Source organism: Lacerta agilis, chromosome 12 (genome assembly GCF_009819535.1).
Source record: "Lacerta agilis isolate rLacAgi1 chromosome 12, rLacAgi1.pri, whole genome shotgun sequence".
Lineage (NCBI taxonomy): Eukaryota > Metazoa > Chordata > Lepidosauria > Squamata > Lacertidae > Lacerta > Lacerta agilis.
The window spans coordinates 36752905-36771060 of record NC_046323.1 but is presented as its reverse complement, the minus strand read 5'-3'; the positions used below and the strand labels follow the sequence as shown (position 1 = coordinate 36771060).

Here is an 18156-nt window from a genome sequence, read left to right as displayed (position 1 = left end):
TGTCAGTACTCATATATTGGGGGTGTGTGTGTGTGTGCTGCGGATGCCAGTAAAAAATGGCTGCCACAGGCTGTGAAAGAAAAGAAGCTGATACTCCATACCAGAGTACTGTCACAAAAAAGAAGGCCAGCCTTCTGCCCACCTCTTTTCCATGATTAATGGGATCAGAGATGGGATTCTTTCCCCAGCTTTAGATGGAGATGCCAGGAATTGAACTTGGGACCTTTTGTACACAGAGCATGTCCTCTACCACTGAGCTACATTCCTTCTCCAAGATGAACTATATATCACGCCTCAAAAACTGGGAGCTTTCACATACTGTAATTTTAACAAAATACCCTATGCTGTTTTGGAGGGGAACCTGAGGAGATCCCTTATGATTTAAGACATTGTGGTTGTAGTTTAGGCCACTGTGTAAGGTATTCCTGCTTATTTATTGCAATGGCCCATCTAGAAGGAAGTAAGAGCTATGTTTTTCAGCCAGCTCACTCGTTTGTTTTGACCTTTGGTAGCAGTTAGCAGGAAAGTTGAGGCCTTGTGCACAAAGAGATATAGGCAATCATTAGAAAAAGTGGCTCTGTTTGCCCTTTCCACAGAAATACTAGACTTATTTACCTAGATTCTCATGTGGCAGTCTGTTTTAAGGACAGCTGAATGCTTCATTAATTGTCCATGTTTATCTTGTCATACAATCGATGGTGAATCCAATAAACAAACTGAAACTCAATGGAAGTTTTGCAGTCCTGTGGGAATCTGTGGCGTATCGACGGCCCATTTGTCAAAATAATATGCTGAGGTTAGCTCTGTACTCTTCAGTGAGACTCTGTTGGGCGTAAGCCATCCAAGGACAGGGCTTCTCATCAATTTAAATATTTGCAGAAGGCCTGGCCCTTTCATGAGCCACAATGAACACTCAATTCAGGTGAGGGATCAGAAGTGGAGCATTACCAAAACAAGCACACATCTCCCATCCACACAATTGATCCACACTGATGGGTCTCTTTCTCTTCTGATAGCACTTCAAACACATACCCTTAACACAACACAGTCCAAATCTGGGATGCCGTCTTCTGGGTCTGCATTCTCACACGAATCACATAGAATCATAGAGTTGGAAGAGACCACAAGGGCCATCCAGTCCAACCCCCTGCCAAGCAGGAAACACCATCAAAGCATTCCTGACAGATGGCTGTCAAGCATCTGCTTAAAGACCTCCAAAGAAGGAGACTCCACCACACTCCTTGGTAGCAAATTCCACTGCCGAGCAGTTCTCACTGTCAGGAAGTTCTTCCTAATGTTTAGGTGGAATCTTCTTTCTTGTAGTTTGAATCCATTGCTCTGTGTCCACTTCTCTGGAGCAGCAGAAAACAACCTTTCACCCTCCTCTATATGACATCCTTTTATATATTTGAACATGGCTATATTTGAACATGACCCATGCAAGATCTCAAACACTGGAAAAAATGTTATTTTTCAGGCATGTGTGTTTTGGGGCACCACGCAAGATTGTGGACCCGAAGAAACTGTGTTTTGGTGTGCCACCCGAGATCACGAACCCAAAAAATCTGCAAACATGACATGAAGGCTGGCAGCATCAACCCTGTCATGTGAGAACCCCTCGCAGACAACCGCAGTACCTGGAAACAGGTGGTCAAGTCGTGTATCCATAGCTGTGATCAGAGGAGAAATGACCACTGGGAGGAGCGCAGAGAGAAGAAATGCCATGGTGCATCTGCAGGAACATAACTGGACACCTTCATCTGCCCCAGCTGCAACAAAACATGTCTCTCCCACATTGATTTCTACAGCCACAGCAGGTGCTGCAAACATCCAACAGCTTGACCACCTTCAAAGGTGCAGTCCTCTATTGTCTCCCAAGACAGATGGATGCCAGCCATCTTGGGTTTACATAGAAACCTAGGAAGCAGCCTTACACCAAGGCAAAATCTTGGTCCATCTAGCTCAGTACTGCCTTCACTGACTGGCAGTGGCTCTCCAGGATTTCAGGCAAGGGTCTCTCCCAGCTCTGCCTGGAGATTGAAGCTGGCACCTTCTGCATGCCAAGCAAGTGCTCTACCGCTGAGCTGTGCCCCACGCTTTTTAACGCTGAGCATAAATTAAAGGTTGGCACGCCAAGAAACTTGTTAACCATACAAAATAAACACGCCTTTCACATAACTCCCTTTCTTAGTATCTGATACTTTTTAAATTATTATTTGATCTTCCTATAAACTGGCACTTTTGGAGGTGCATAAAATGAAGGCGTTGCAAAGCAGTTGTCAGGCGAAGTTAAAATCACTGTGATCCTCAAAGGAGGAAGCCAAAGCACTCTTCGGCCCACGCAGGAACAAATGTATGCAAAAATGGTTTTTTGCACAGCATCCAGCACATTTATTTGTAGTGAAGTTCAATTTATTTGTATATGAATTTCAATACATAATGGAGAAGGGATATTTGGAAGCATGTCCTTTTTTTGAACTGGGCAAGCAGCACTCCACGTTCCCTGGGTTAATATAAGCCTTGTTCTATTTTCTCTACAGCCCAGGGAAAACCTCATGGGCAAAGTGTCCCCTCCAATTTAATTTTTCTGTTCCTATGTCTACTTTTACTAATTGTGTCAAGGCACCATTCGCCATGACTGTCTTTGCAGGCACAGATCAAAGGTTATGTCTTTAAAAACACACAAACACAACACAACACAACACAGTCAACTGTCTAAATTGGTGCAGCTGAACATAAACAATTTAGCAACAATATCCGTGAAAATATGATTGGGGAGCACAAGGAAATGAAAACAACAGAATTCACCCCCATTTGCCTAAAATATTCTGCTATGCTTATGAATCACCTTTGAATTGCATTTGGGGATGGCAGTGGGGAAGAGAACAATGGAACTCTCGCTCTGAGCCAGCAGACTTTTATATAACTCCGAACACATGTCACAATGCTAATCTGACACTCACTGAACCAGATGTTAACACAACCACTTGCAATGATTTTTAAATCACATATTCCCAGTAACAGCAGCAGAGAGGGGTGTTGTCACGCACCTAGCTGCTCCCAGTACCAGGGTCAGTGCCACTGCCACTTAGTGGGAGAGGTTGGCACTGGGCGGACGCATTGGCAGGAGCACAAGGGAACCCATATTCATATTCTCTTGATATGTGGAGGAACAGTGTACAAGTCTGGGTCCACTGACCCAAGCCCCTGTGTTTAACTGAAGGTCTATGGGCTCATCCACACTTCTTCTTGACTCGTGTCTAGAAAGTATGTGTCCAAGTGGTTTTCTGTTTGTCCCACCATTTCCCCCAGGAAAACCCAATGGATGTTTGCTCCTATTCAGTGGTAAACATTGGGTTTTCGGGGGGGGGGGACAGCAGGGCAACAGGAAATCTGGAAGGACCCTAGGTGTGACGGGGGATGCTGGTCTCCTGTTTTTGTCTGGGGTCTGGGTCTAGGCTCTTTTTCACCTTTGCCTAACGTATGGGTACCTGGTTCTGCTTCTCTTCCACCCTCTGCCACATGTGAAAATCAGCATGCCTTAGCACTGGGGCTAATGATCCTTGAATCTACAGGCACAGCAGCTTCCTAATGCCTGTGTTGAGTCATTGGTTACCTGGGGTGAGAAGAGGGCATGTGCTCTGCTAATAGAAATGTGCCCCCTGTGTTACAGATGAATGATGAGTTAAAACTGCAAGATGAGCTGGATGATTTTGATGATGGGGTTGCAATTTAAAATGACACTTGGAAGCATTGGAAGCAAATGCTCCATTATAAATTTGGTTTTTCCAAAAATAAAAAAATAAAAAATCATTTGTTCACTTGCTTCTCAATTAGCCCATCACTGAGATATGCTAGACAGGCAAGGAAGATGAGACCCATAAAGCAATAATTTTTCTTGATATTGGAGAGACGTGGGAAGAGGAACAAGTACTGAGGACCAGACATAAGAACACCAGAAACTGCCTTATGCCAAATCAGACTATTCACCCATCTATCTTATATTGTCCATGCTGAGAGCCGCTCTATAGGATTTCAGGCAGAAGCCTCTCCTAGCCCTTTCTACAGATGTTGCACATTGAACCTGTGACCCTCTGTGTGCAAAGCAGATGGCAGAAAACCGACAGCCACTTACCAGGTCACAATTTCTCACACTAGAAGTGGTGGGGATGTTCTCCCATGCTTGGCTTATAAACAAACTTCAGGAGCTGCCCATCTGAAAACCAAGGTAAGCTTTATAGTTGCCAGAGTTCTCCAGCTTGTAACCTGTAGGACAGCTGTAGCCCTCCTCCAGATGTTGCTCAAAGGGGTTTACCCCCTCCACACAAACTCCCCAAAATTGGCTCAGGGGGTCAGGAGAACCCATAGATCAGCACTTGGGGGGGTCATTCCATCTGGCAAGTTTAAATGCTTGTCCAGACATAACATTTATCATGTTGACTTCCCATAATAAGTGATGAGGGGAAGAGAGAATGGAGCTTCCTCAGTGGATTCAGATCCAGACACAAGATCAAACCTGGCTGAACCCAGAGTTCTTTGGGACGAAGAAGACTGATTCTCAAAGAGCTGACTCTGGACATAAATCTAATCTTGACACTAGTAGTGCAGATACCTGAGAACTCATATCTAAACTTTAATCTGGCTTTTTGCTTTTCTACACGATGATGAAAACAAAGTGTTAGGAAAGCCAGCCTTTATTCTGTACCCCAGGGTAGGCAACAATTTATGCCCTCAGTCTGCTCAAACAAGGGATTGTAATATGTAATTTCCCCCAGAAAATTAGGAGTATTTACCAGACCTCAGTATTCTAAAGCCTGCTTGTAGTCACAAATCTTTGATCTTGCAGAGAAAGGGGGACATAATTTTAAAAGAGCGAAATTACTGTAATTGGGAAGTAAAAAAAGAGGCATTACGCGGCTGATTATTAGAAATGGCTAAATCAAGGCTAGTTTAGAGCCGTAATGGATCAAAGAAGGCAGAGCTGGATTGAAAGGAGCAATTATACAGGGCAGCATGGAAAAATACCCAGGTCTGAAGAGTAGGAAAAGGCTTTCTTATATTGGCTTCTTGCACATTTATTTCCCATACGCGGCTTCTTTTGAAAGACAATATATTATGTAGTATAATTAGAGCACGCAGCCAAAAGCGAAGCAGCTCTATTTTCAGTTCTATTGCAGTGAGCAGGCATAAGGGTTCCTTAGTAAACCATTTTGTCATTATCGATAAAGCGTGTTCAAGTAACCTACTTTTTGTACCCATTGTTATTGGGCTATTGTTTCCACACAGGTGGTAGCACAACTGATTAGGCAAGGAAGGAGATGTACAAGGAAATGTAGTAGATAAAGGTGGACAAAAGGAAATGCAATGCAAAATGCAAGCAAGCATTTATAGGAAATACAAAAGGGGGCTGGGGCAAAACTCTTGATTTTAAGTAGAAGTACAGATATTTACTTACTTACTTACTTACTTACTTACTTACTTACTTATTTACAGTAAAGTCATCTGTTTCCATTAGGTGGACTTGATAATATGAAGCAGTTGGGAAACACTGAGGCTGCTTTCTGTATGACAAATACCAGCTTCTGCTCCCTGGCAATCCTCATGAATTGGGAAACTTATACAATAATTGTTGAAGCAGGCTGCTGCTACCTTTGGTCTGCATAGATCTGGACTGTTTTGCACACCATCCCAAACAGGGTTGAGATTGAACAGAAGCAACATGTAATGGCTCTCATATACATATACATATACATATACTCTTGGGGAAGGGCAATAGCTCAGGGGCAAAGCACCTGCTTTTCAGGCAGAAGGTCTCAGGATCAATCTCCAGGCAGGGCTAGGAGAAAACAGAGAATGAAATCCTGGAGAGCTCCAGTCAGAAAATACTGAGCTAGATGGGCTAATGGCAGCTTCCTATACTTCCATGCCTGGCATGCCACAGGCTGTGAGTGCCACCATTTCTTTATTTTGCAGATGTATAAACTGCTTCACAGCCAGAAGCTATCGAAGCAGCATATAATGAGGTAGAATGCATACTATAAAAGCAGCAAAACCACTTCTGCAATTAATATTCAATAAGTCGACTGGGACACGCTTCGGAGAATCCCTTCTTAACCAATTTATTTTACGTACAGACAACTATGGGAGCTTATGAATTGAGGGTTTCTATTCTGAGAAGGACCACTTATCTCTGTTCTGTTTTATAGGCAGCCTAAGGTTTTACTGTATTTTTTGCTCCCTAGGGCGCACCTGACCATAGGGCGCACCTTGTTTTTAGAGGGGGAAACAAGAAAAAAAAATCTGGTTTTCCTCCTCTAAAAGCCCTGTTTTTTTGAGGATCAGCTAAAAGTTTTGCAGCTTTTCTTGCAAAGGGAAAAGCCCTGGTTTTTTTGAGGATCAGCTAAAAGTTTTGTAGCTTTTTTTGCAAAGGGAAAAGCCCTGGTTTTTTTGAGGATCAGCTAAAAGTTTTGCAGCTTTTTTGCAAAAAAAGCAAAGCTCCTTTTGCAAAGGGGGAAAAGCAAAGAGAAAAAGCCCCATTTTTAATGGGGTTCAACTCACATTTCTGCAGCTTCTGAAGGAAAGGGAGCCATTTCTACAATTTCCATACAGATAATCTAATCAGCCAGTCACATGTGGTTGGGGAAACAAACAACCTCCCTCTGCAGCACATTCAACAAAGGAGGGCGGGGCTGAAAAGGAGCCGGGGACTCTTATCTCTCTCCCGATCTCTTGCTGATCAGCTGCTGAGTGGGGTCCTTTCAACACCCTTTTTTCTCTTTGTAAAATAAAAAGCACTATATGCTTTTGGCCCCTGGGCAATTTGGCTCCAGGGACCACCATTCGCTCCATAAGACACACAGATATTTCCCCTTAATTTTTAGGAGGAAAAAAGTGGGTCTTATAGAGTGAAAAATACGGTAGTTACCAAGTTCAAGGGGAAAGGGGAAAAGACTATAACTGCATTCTCCAACCAAGTGTGCTCCAGATATTTTGAACCACAACTCCTATCATCCACAATCAGGTTGGGGAAGCCTGGAGTAGAAAACTTGCTGGATGGGTAGGAAATGAGTCACAGAACCTGGTAGAAAAACACCCTTATATAACCAGGGATTATTCACTGCTCCAAATAAAGCACACCAGTTTACACAGTGATGTTGGCCACATAATAAGAACCATTATATATTATTTACATTTATATCCCATCTTTTTCTCCAAGGAACTTAAGGTGTTGTGCATGATTCTCCACTTAATCTCTATCATTCCCCCCCCCACACACACATATTCTGAAAAATCGCAAGGAAGGAACACTCTGACCTCTATAAACTGGCTTGCGAGATGTGAAGCACAGTTTCAGCTATGCAAATATTTAGATGTCTCTGCATACCAAATGGTGTTCAAACCTCCCTGTAGCCCATTGTTAATTCCTCACAGAAGATTTGATCCATTTATTTTGATAAAAACCAAACTCACAACTGATAAAGAACAGGCCTACTGAGGAATTTACAGTTAAATTTAAATATTTATACATCTCTTCTGCGGAATTAAATGGGAACAAAATGCAAACGCTTGACGTTAACTCTTAAAAGAAAAAAGATCAAAGCCGAATAATATAACTTAGTATCACTTCAGGCAGGGCTTTAAATTAGCAAACACTGCTGCCAACTGGATCACAATAATCCTCCATGATAATTATTCCTTGGGATTAGTAGTGTGTGTGGTTAGCATTATTAATTAACTTCAAGGCCTGCTGCAAGGAAGAATTCATAACGCAACACTTATCAGGGCAGGCCTGCAGCTGAATGAACTACAAAGATGAGTCATCGTATTTCATGCTCTCCATTCTCAGGGTTCAGGCTATGAGTATTGGAGCAGCCAAAACAGCACCATCCATGAACGAGAGGGAAGCAGCAAAAAAGCTTACAGGAAGCCAAAGATTTGTAGAAATCATTGGGGGGGGGGAATAAAAAATCAGGGGGAATAATAAGAAGAAGAGGGGGAGTTTGGATTTGATATCCCGCTTTATCACTACCCGAAGGAGTCTCAAAGCGGCTAACATTCTCCTTTCCCTTCCTCCCCCACAACAAACACTCTGTGAGGTGAGTGGGGCTGAGAGACTTCAGAGAAGTGTGGCTAGCCCAAGGTCACCCAGCAGCTGCATGTGGAGGAGCGGAGACGTGAACCCGGTTCCCCAGATTATGAGTCTACCTGCGCTGGGCCCGAGGGTAATCCAAGAAGTGAGGTCCAGGTCTGGTCCGGAGTTTGCAAAGTCAGCGAGGAGTCAGTTCAAGAGAGTCAAGGCAGGGAATGGGGCAGGAAACCAGGCAAGGTCAGGTACAGAAACGCAGGCAGGATCTGGCAAGCAGCATTGTTGCTCTCACAACCGGCGGTGGGGTCTGACAGCCTTTTATCTCTGACAAGGTAATGGCCGGTCCTGATCCCCCGACGACTCACCACCCTGTCTTGCCTGAAGGTGAGCACTCCTCTTGCGAGTACCCAGGTCTCTCCTTCTCTCAGACCTGAGTCTCTGCAGTTCAGGAGACGTTGGTGGGTTACTAGACTCAGGGGCCACCTCAGCCTCTCCTGACCCAGCCAGTAGTGGAGCAGCTGTCAGTGATGGCCCTGCTGACGGCAACGAGGTGTTCTCTGCATCTGGAGCCAGGACAGGCTCAGGCCCCTGACTCAACCCAGCTGGTGCTTGTTGCAGGGGAACCTGTGCAGACTTCGGCTCTTCAGGATCAGTCCCCAGACTTGGTTCAGATGATGTCTGAGGCAGAGGATCCGGTGCAAACTGAGACTCCTCTGGTTCCGAGTCCGAGTCCCAGGCAAGTCAATGGATCTACACTACCGCTCTTAACCACTACACCACACTGGCTCCCATAAACCCATAAACTCTCCTCAAAACATCCTAGTGGAGACTGAGCATGCTCAGTGGCCCTGGAAGGTTGACTCTTGCAGGTGTGTGTGTGTGTGTGTGTGTGAGACAGAAAATGGGGGAGGAGGGAGAATGGAATGGAATACCTGGGTAAAGGGCATGGCCGGCATCTAAAACTGAAGCACAACAATAATGCTCTCCAACAATAATGCAGTAAGTAAAATTGTGCGAGTTAATATGCCCACCCTTCAGAGACTTACCTAAATGTCTAGCAATTGTTTTCCAAAGTCAACATGGGCATAGCTAGGGTTTATTTTAGGGGTGGCAGTCATTATGTGGGGGGGGGGGGTCAGAACCGAGTTATCTGTGACACAATTGGTCAGTTAGTTAAGGATTGTTTGTTATTTATAGGTACTTGATGGGGGGAGCAGCTGCCCCCCCATCCACGCCCACACAAGTCAATGGAGCTACTTTGAAATGGGGTTTTCTGCAGGAATGTCTATAGGTGCTTCTGCAGATTAACAGCTGACTTGCGGGGCCAAATCAAGACACTACTACTGTCACATTAAATAGCAGCTTAGGTGCTCAAAACAAAGCAGAAACAGTCTTTCCTTGGCTGTACTGCAATAGCGAGGCATGAAGATGACAAGCAGAGCTGCCGGCACACTCTGGCATTTCTAGGTTCTCCCCACAAGATATGAGGTGCCCAGTCACTTAATCTTTATCTCAAATGAGATCAGCTGATGCCTGGAACAGGCCAGAATATTTTCCTCAAGTCTGTTGGCCCTCCCCAGAGTGCTTCTCAAGAAGACATTGGGTTTGCCCTAAGCTTACAGGGCTGCAAGGCTGCACTGATCTTGTGCGTTCTTCTCACTGTGGACTGGGCTTCTCTGCTGCTATTAAAAAAGAAAGGTGAGGCTCTGCAAGGGCTTTCCTTCAAGGAAAAGCCCTTGCAAAGCCTTGCCATAAGGTGGTAGGAAGCAAGATTTAGCAAGGGCCTCTCCTTAAGGAGAAGCCGTGGCTGAATCTCCCGTCCCACCAGGTGGCAAAACAGGGTGGCAGAATGCCTCCCCTCTCACTGACTTGGCAAGAGAGGGGAGGCATTCTAGAGATCTTTGCCACTTAGAGGCGCAGGGGAGACCAGTGGCAAAGCAGAGTTTCTCCATCAACAGAAGTGGTAGGGTGTTTCACCCCACCTCGTCTGTGAGCTGGCTCTGGCTATAAGCAGCACATTAAACCATCTAAAAGCCATCATAAACACAAATGATCACATGGAGTGGTAACAGAGACTCCTAAGGTATGCTTTATTAGGCTGTTGGGGTATGATGGGTCCTGAAAGTCAGTTGGATGTACTGTAGTATCTCAGATGTTTTGGACTACAACTCCCATCCTCCCTGACTATTGGCTACACTGTCTAGGACTGATGGGAGTGGTAGTCAAATGACATTTTAAAGGTGCCACACTGTCTACCTTTGTTGTATCTAGTAAGTGCAATTAGAATGATATCCTGTGACACTCAAAACTCTTTCGTAATGGCATTGAGCTTTCTCATTCAAGATCCTGTTTGGGGTGGTCACTTAAAAACCAGAAGGAGAACAGAAACCAACCAATAACCAAAGCACACCTACCTCCAGAACCAGCCACAGCTGGTCTCCATCCTTCACATCTTTCTTGTAGTACAGTCCATAGAATTTGACTACATTTGGGTGGTCAGAAAGAGCTTTCAAAATGTTGTACTCTGCTTCAATTTCCTCATCAATGTCCTAGTAACATGGATGGAAAGCAAAAGAAACAGTGAGTTAATGGAACACCTTGTGAAGATGTTTTACGGACAACATATAATAATATACTTATTAGGTATACTTACTGATGTACAGTCAAAAGGTTTTGCACTGCATAGAATCTGAAAACAAATTGGTCTTTTGAGAAAATATTGAGAGATTAAAAGAGAAATTGGGGGAAAGGTTTCTAGCCATAAGTGTCTGAAGTCTGAGAAAAAGTATAACCTGAACTGAACACTTCTAGAGGCTTTTCCCCAGTGCAATCCTATACACGTCTAGTAAGCCCCACTGAGTTAAATGAGACTTATTTCCTGGTAAGTGTCTATATAGCTGGGATGGGAGTCCTGTGGCCCTCTGAATACTGTACCCAACTCCCATCAGCCTCAGGCCAGCATGACCCATTGGTAGGGATGCTGGGAGCAGGGGCGTAGCAAGGTAAATTGGTACACGGGGGCAAAAAAAAATTTGTCACACCCCCCCCCCGGCATGGGAAGGTCAGGTGGTACCCGGTGCGGAAAATTTCTTGTCACCCCCCCATTGATCCCTCCCCCACAAAAATGGTTTTACGTTATTTCATATTTTCTTACAAAGGAATAATAACAAGTAATAATAATAAATTTTGATTTATATCCCGCCCTCCCCGGCCAAAGTCGGGCTCAGGGTGGCTAACATCAGATACATAACATTGGTATAAAATCAAACAATCATTAAATTACCTCCTAAAAACATCTCAAAATCAAATTAAAGTCTAATTAGATGGCTTTCCACAGGATTAGGGTTGGGAACAGTAAGCGTTCTCTGAACTGAAATTTCAGCCTTCATGACAGAGGAAAACAGCCAAGTGAACAGCTATTTTGGCGGAGGAGGGTCAAGATATTAACCGATATGCATGAAATTTCATATATAGCTATATAATCCCTAGTATAGTAAGATAAGACCTTAGGACAAGGCATTTAAAAAAATAAAAAATAAAAATCTTCAATTTTTTTTTCCAAAAAAAATGTTCCTTGATCATTTGTCACCCCCTCCATTATGGAACCCGGGGCGAACTGCCCCCCTCTTGCTACGCCCCTGGCTGGGAGTTGTCCTATGACATATGGAGGGCACCAGGTTTCTGATCCTAGGAATTAAGGCTTAGTGCATTTGCTGCAAAGTCCCTTTAGAAGCCAGGATGGAGGTTTTTTTAATAGAATTTGCAGCCTATAAAACAATTGGATATCAGTAGTTGGATACTGAAAGCATTATTCCTGTTTTTCCACATTGCAGGCTACAAAAATGGGTCTCCTTGAGTTCTGACTCACATATTCTTAGTTTTGCTAAGAACGTCCTCTCTTTATATTTCACATATCTTAAAACCACTGTAAAAATCAAGAAGCATTTAGAAAAAGAAAAAAACAAACCTACAAATGAGTTAAGTCAGTAAAAAAAAAGGTAAATTGATAGTAGTTGCTTGGGGGTGGGTGGGTTAGTTAGTTATTTCATTTCTTCAGTTCAATCCAGTGCAGTGTTCTTAAAGAAAGATGGAAATTTTCAAGCACCTTGTTTATTGCAATGGCTCCCTCTTCAGACACTCAGGATTCCTTCAGTTTAAGGAAGCGATGTAATCTATGCGGTCAAACTTCCACAAATGAGGGCATTACATTCACAGTCCATGAAGCAGAAACTATGGACCAGTTGGCACCTGACACCCCCACCTTTCTCAAACAGCAGCCAGCATTTCAAGAATTTCAAGGGCTTTGTGGCAATTTATGAAACAACAGAGGAAGGATAAGCTAGCCAATAAAGGCAATGAATATATTTTTATAGATCGGGGGGGGGACCCACCTAAACACTAGAAATTAATAAATGGTAGGATTTTGATTATTTGCTGTATTGAAGGGAAGAATGGAGGCCAGTGGAAAAATACAGGCTAAGCTTTCTTCCAGAGACATATTAACATGACAAAAGGTGTTGGTGGCCCTTTTAGGAGGAATCTTGGACCTGGGTAGATAGAAGGTTGCTAGGGTAACTGGGTGTGGGGTGACAGGAAAATAATCTTTAGCAAGGGAAGATGACGGGGGAGAACCAACAGTGGGCTCCATCTTGGGCAGGCTGGCTGAAGGCTAGGCTGGGGGAGACGACTTTGATGCCAGTGCTGCACTGCTGTGGGGAACAATACCCTCTTGAAATGACCATGCTGTAAGATCTGGACTCCCTCCATGCAGATTGAAGGTGTAAATATGTGAATAAAACATAGTTCTTAAAGCTACGACAGACTCTGCGTGTGCCTCAATTAAAAAACTAAACTTACATGAACTGGATCCAAGATTTTGACTGCGGCTTTGCTCCCATTTTTCTTGTTGAACACCTTAAAAACCTTGCCATATGTTCCTTTGCCAATCGTCTCAACTATTTCCCAGGTGTCCGAAGGATCAGGAAAGCTGTCAAATATGATCGTTTTGCCAGTTAAGGGCAGCATCTCAAACAGCAACTCCTGGAGGAAAAAAAATAATCTGCATTGAAACCATCAATGAGAACTGTCGTCCCAATTACAGAGGAAGCTGAACAGAAATGTGTTTATCCATTTCACTATGTTTCAAAATTAATTTTTACCAAGAAGTATTTGTTAAAAAAAAAAGTTTCAAAAGGAGTAAGAGATGCAATTTTAAAACCTCAGCTATTTGGGGCAAAATTCACAAGATAGTACCAATACAACACTAGGACCGCATAGTACAGAGGTAGCCATTGTGTTGTCTTCTGGATATTGTTGGACTACAACTCTCACAATCATATTCTGGATGGGAACGATGGGAACTTGGAGGGCACCACGATGGCCACTTCTGGTATAGTGGCTTAGAGGTCAGCCAGGTAGTCAGTTCAAATCGCGCCTCTTCTCTGATTTCAATAGAGGCCTCTGACAAGCCAAAAGTGGTTGGCAGATTCTCTGTTTCTGAAATGCCCTCCCTTGGTGAGGTGTGCCAGCCTCCCTCGCTATTAACTTTTCAGAGGAATTTAAAAACATCTGTTTGCCCGGACATGTGATGGCTGAAGGAACTGTCCCTGGCAACCCCGAAATGATTAGTTTTGAGAGTAGATTATTTATTCCAGGAGTTTCTAAAGCCTCCATCATGTGCCTCCTCCATGAGAGGTACAGAGGGTGGCAACACAAGAATGGGCCTTTTCTGCAATCATAGAATCTTAGAGTTGGAAGGGACCCAAGGGTCATCTAGTCCTACCCCCGGCAATGCAGGAATCTCAGCTAAAGCAGACACGACAGATGGCCATCCAACTTCTGCTTTAAAACCTCCAAGGAAGGAGAGTCCACCACCTCTCTTGGGAGTCTGTTCCACTGCCAAACAGCTCTTACTGTCAGAAAGTTTTTCCGCAATTTTAGTTGGAGAAAACAAGCATGCTCTTTCATGTGACAGCCCTTAAGATATTTGAAAATGGTTATCATATCTCCTCTCAGACTCCTCTTTTTCAGACTAAACATACCCAGCTCTTTCAAGTGCTCCTCATAAGGCTTACTTTCCAAACCCTTGATCATCTTGGTTGCCCTCCTATGCACACGTTCCAGCTTGTCAACATCCTTCTTGAATTGTGGTGCCCAGAACTGGACACAATATTCAAAACTATGGTCTGACTAAGGCAGAATATAGTGGTACTGTTACTTCCCTTGACCTGGACACAATACTTCTGTTGATGCAGCCTGGAATAGCATTAGCTTTTCCCCCCTGCTGCATCACACTGTTGAGTCATGTATTGTGGTCCACCGAGACCCCTAGATCCTTTTCAAATGTACTTACCCAGTAAGCCAGGTGTCGCCCATCCTATATTTGTGCATTTGGTTCTTCCTGTCTAAGTGCAGAACCTTACATTTGTCCCTATTGAAATTCATTTTGTTAGCTTGTGCCCAGTTCTCCAATCTGTTAAGGTCATTTTGAATTCTGATTCTGTCTTCTGCAGCATTAGCTACCTCTCCCATTTTGGTGTCATCTGCAAATTTGATGAGCATTCTCTCAGTTCCTTCATCCAAGTCATTTATAAAGATGTTGAACAACAACGGGCCCAGGGCAGAACCTTGCGGCACCCCACTTGCCAATTTTCCCCCAGGATGACAAGGGACCATTAATCTCTTTGGGTTCGGTCAGTCAAATCCACCTAACAGTTACCTCGTTCAACCCACATTTTACCAGCTTCCTCGCAAGAATATGATGGGGGCCTTTGTCGAAAGCCTTACTGAAATCAAGATACACTGTGTCCACAGCATTTCCCCGATCCACCAAGTTTGTAATTCCACATAAAAAAAGAAATCAGATTGGTCTGGGATGAATAATTTTAGAGAAACCCATGTTGGGTCTTAGAAATCACAGCATCCTTTTCTAAATGCTCACAGACCGACTGTTGAATTATCTGTTCCATGACCTTTCCTGGTATCAATCTCAAGCTCGCCAGTCTATAATTACCTGGGTCTTCCTTTTCCCCCAGGCAAAAATGTTCCTCTTTAATCAGACCTTTGGCTATTTAACATCTTATATCCTTTTAGATGTGGTTTTTTTTGGGGGGGGGGTTATAGTTTTGTTTTGTCCTTGTTTTTATTATATATTTTGTGTTCTTATCTTGTATTTTTAGGCTGCAAACTGCCCTGAGATCTTCGGATGAAGGGCAGTATACAAATTTAATAAATAAAAATAAAATAATAAAATTTTGAGAAAGGTTTTGTCTTGTTACCATTTTTAAGATTTAATTGTATTGCTTTAGTAGTGACAGGTTTGCCGCCTTGGGCTCCTTTGGAGGAAGGTTGGGATACAGGCGGCGGCCATTTTGCACACACCTGACAATTGATGCACAACCGCTGACGCATGCTTTGTTTTTGGCCCTGGAAGGGGGCAGAACAGGGGTGGGACAGCCTTACAAACAACTGCTGGCATGCGCAATAACCCAGAACGTAACCCCCCACACAAATGGGGAGCGGCCTGCATACATTCAATAAATAAATTGGGTGAGGGGAGGGAGTGGCCCCACCTTTTTTGGCTCAGGGCTGAGTGGCATGTGGCTCTCAACTGTCCCCCCCCCCCCGGAATGAGGGCAATGGTAAGAAAAAAAGATTCCCCTCTCCCTACTCTAAGAACTAAGGATTTGTCAAATAGTATTGGGCAGTGTTCCCCTGCCTTGGGTCTCCAGCTGTTTTTTGGACTCCAGCTCCCATCATCCCTACCTAGCAAGCCCAGTGGTCATGGATGATGGGAACTGTAGTCCCAAAACAGCTGGGGACCAAAGGTTGGGAAGCACTGATATAGGATATGCAGCTGCTATCATTCTGTATGGTGCCCATGCTTTGTGCATGGCTAAGCAGGGGTTAGGCATCAGTAGCAGCCCATGAACAAACTCACGTTTGTTTTCCTCTTAGCAGCACTCAATTTAAGAAACACAGCAAAACAAAACGAAAACCCAAAGTGATTTTTCAACAAGTGGATGCCCAATGAACATTTCTGAAGAGCAAGCCAGATTCCCCAAGTCTAAGCGCCTTTTAATTTTCCTATTACAAGAAGCCAATGAACATTTACAACAAGTGTCATAAAAATCAATACCTTTGCTCAAGTCCATTTGTCAGAGCTGACAACAACAAAGAACTGGGTCACCCGTAACCCAAGAATTGCTTGCTTTATCTGAGTACTGATATCCAAGTTAGAAATTAAGGAAGAGTATCAGATAACCTGGTCAAGGAAGGGAAAGGCTCCTGGCATTAAAAAAAACACCTGTGCATAACATGATTAGTTCCCCCAAAGCCAGTTAAGAACAAGGCATCTATAGACCCCCTAGAACAGGCTAGATTAACACGAGAGCTTTGCTTCTTTATGACAACACCAATACGGGCAGTGAGTTTAGCCAGCTAGAAAAAGGTAAACAATATAAAGTTAGGATAACGGCAGTTGTCAATATATATTTGAAATGTTGCCTACTGTATACTACATGTTCTCACGGTCAAACCACCTGTGGACCTCTAGACTGGACAAAGTTGCGATGCGCAGAGGTGTGAAAAGTGCAGAAGCTGAAGGCACCACACCTGCGACACTCAGCACACTGACTTGGAAGCACATTTCATTGAAATCGATGGGGCTCAAGGCCACATCCTATGCAACAGGTTTCCTTCTATGCAGCAGCTGACCATATCTTATTACAGCCTGTAAGAGTTCGGGGGTCTGTGTTTGTACATGGGGCAAGGGAGAAATTGCATCTTCAATTGGCTCCTGCTTCTTGTCATGTGTAGTCCACATGTACATGTGACAAACCAACACACGCATTAACTACTCATGCTTTTAAAATTAGTATTTTGCTATTATTATGATGTCACTATGGTTCATGGCACTTCACACTCCATACCAAACCGAGGCTACTGCCAAGTTTCCGACCATGGGCATTTTAGCAGCCAGTGAACAAACTCACTTACTTTCATCTTACAACACAATTAAAACGTTTTATTTGCAGCTGTATAGCTGCAGACTCTTTCGTTTACTAGGGAGGCAGCCCCATAGAACAAACGGGACCGAGTAAAACACCCGCAAGACCCAGTTGCGCAAACCCAACTGAAGTCCATTTATCTTACTTTACTCCCACGACAATCGGTTTAGGATTGCTGCCTACGCGCGCAGCCCCATCCTATGCAGCTTCCTCCCCAGCAAGCACGCGCCATGAGTTTTTGTTCAGTCTGATAACCAGGGATTGGCGGTGGTGGGGAGCAGGAGTGCCAGCTTGGCCCCGCGACGGTGGGTGCCCCGGGCCGTGGGTGCCATGTAGCGTGCATGGCTCTGGCGCCAAAATTTGTGGATGCCCGGCCCCTTCGTGGGGAATTATGTGGGTGCTCGGGCACCCAGGACTCAGGCACCTATGGTGGGGAGATAACACGCAGCAGATCCCTTGCTGCTTCAACGAGCAGCAGGGCACACAGCTCGCCGTTCTGGTAAACGCGCGCTCCTTGCGCGGAATCCTACACGCTCCCTGCAAGGGCGATCTTCCTCCCCATCGCGCGCGCTCAGCTGCTCCTCCGCCCCAACCTTCCCCATCTTCTCGACACCACCCTGGGGAGCGAGGAGGCTTACCTTGCCTGGTGGTGCAGGGCGGAGACAGGAGCCCCACGCGACTCTTCCTGCCCCCCTGGAGAGCGCTCGGGAGCGGGTTCGAGTCCTGCGCGGCCACCAGCTCCCTCTGCCCGCGGGTAGCTCGGCCCATCCAGCGGCGCCCACAGGGAACCAGGGCGGGAAAGCAGAGATGCCGGCGCCACCGGCGCTCAGCTCTCCTCGCTCAAGGTAGCCAGATCAGGTTACTCCGGCGGAGCAGGCAGCTGTCCAGGGGTTCCGCCCGTCGGATCCTGACCCTTCGCCTGCCCGGCTGCAGCGGATGCTTTACCCCGGGGGTCAACAGAAGGCCATGCGAGCAGGCTCTCGCCCTCCTCCTTGTCCTCCTCCTATTTTCCAGGCATCCATAAGGGAGACACCCATCTCAGTCCCCACCACCGCGCCCCCC

At 44.9% G+C, this 18156-nt stretch overlaps 1 protein-coding gene across 1 annotated transcript in view; it reads right to left on the bottom strand.

The window, feature by feature from the left end:
- MYO3A (myosin IIIA) overlaps window positions 1–17867 on the bottom strand; it is a 103838-nt gene extending 85971 nt beyond the window's left edge. Inside the window, 3 exon segments of the mRNA XM_033165957.1 lie at window positions 10501–10635; window positions 12944–13126; window positions 17733–17867. Coding sequence (XP_033021848.1) covers window positions 10501–10635; window positions 12944–13111 — 303 coding nt within the window. The 5' untranslated portion in view covers window positions 13112–13126; window positions 17733–17867.
- Window positions 17868–18156: the final 289 nt, after the last annotated feature.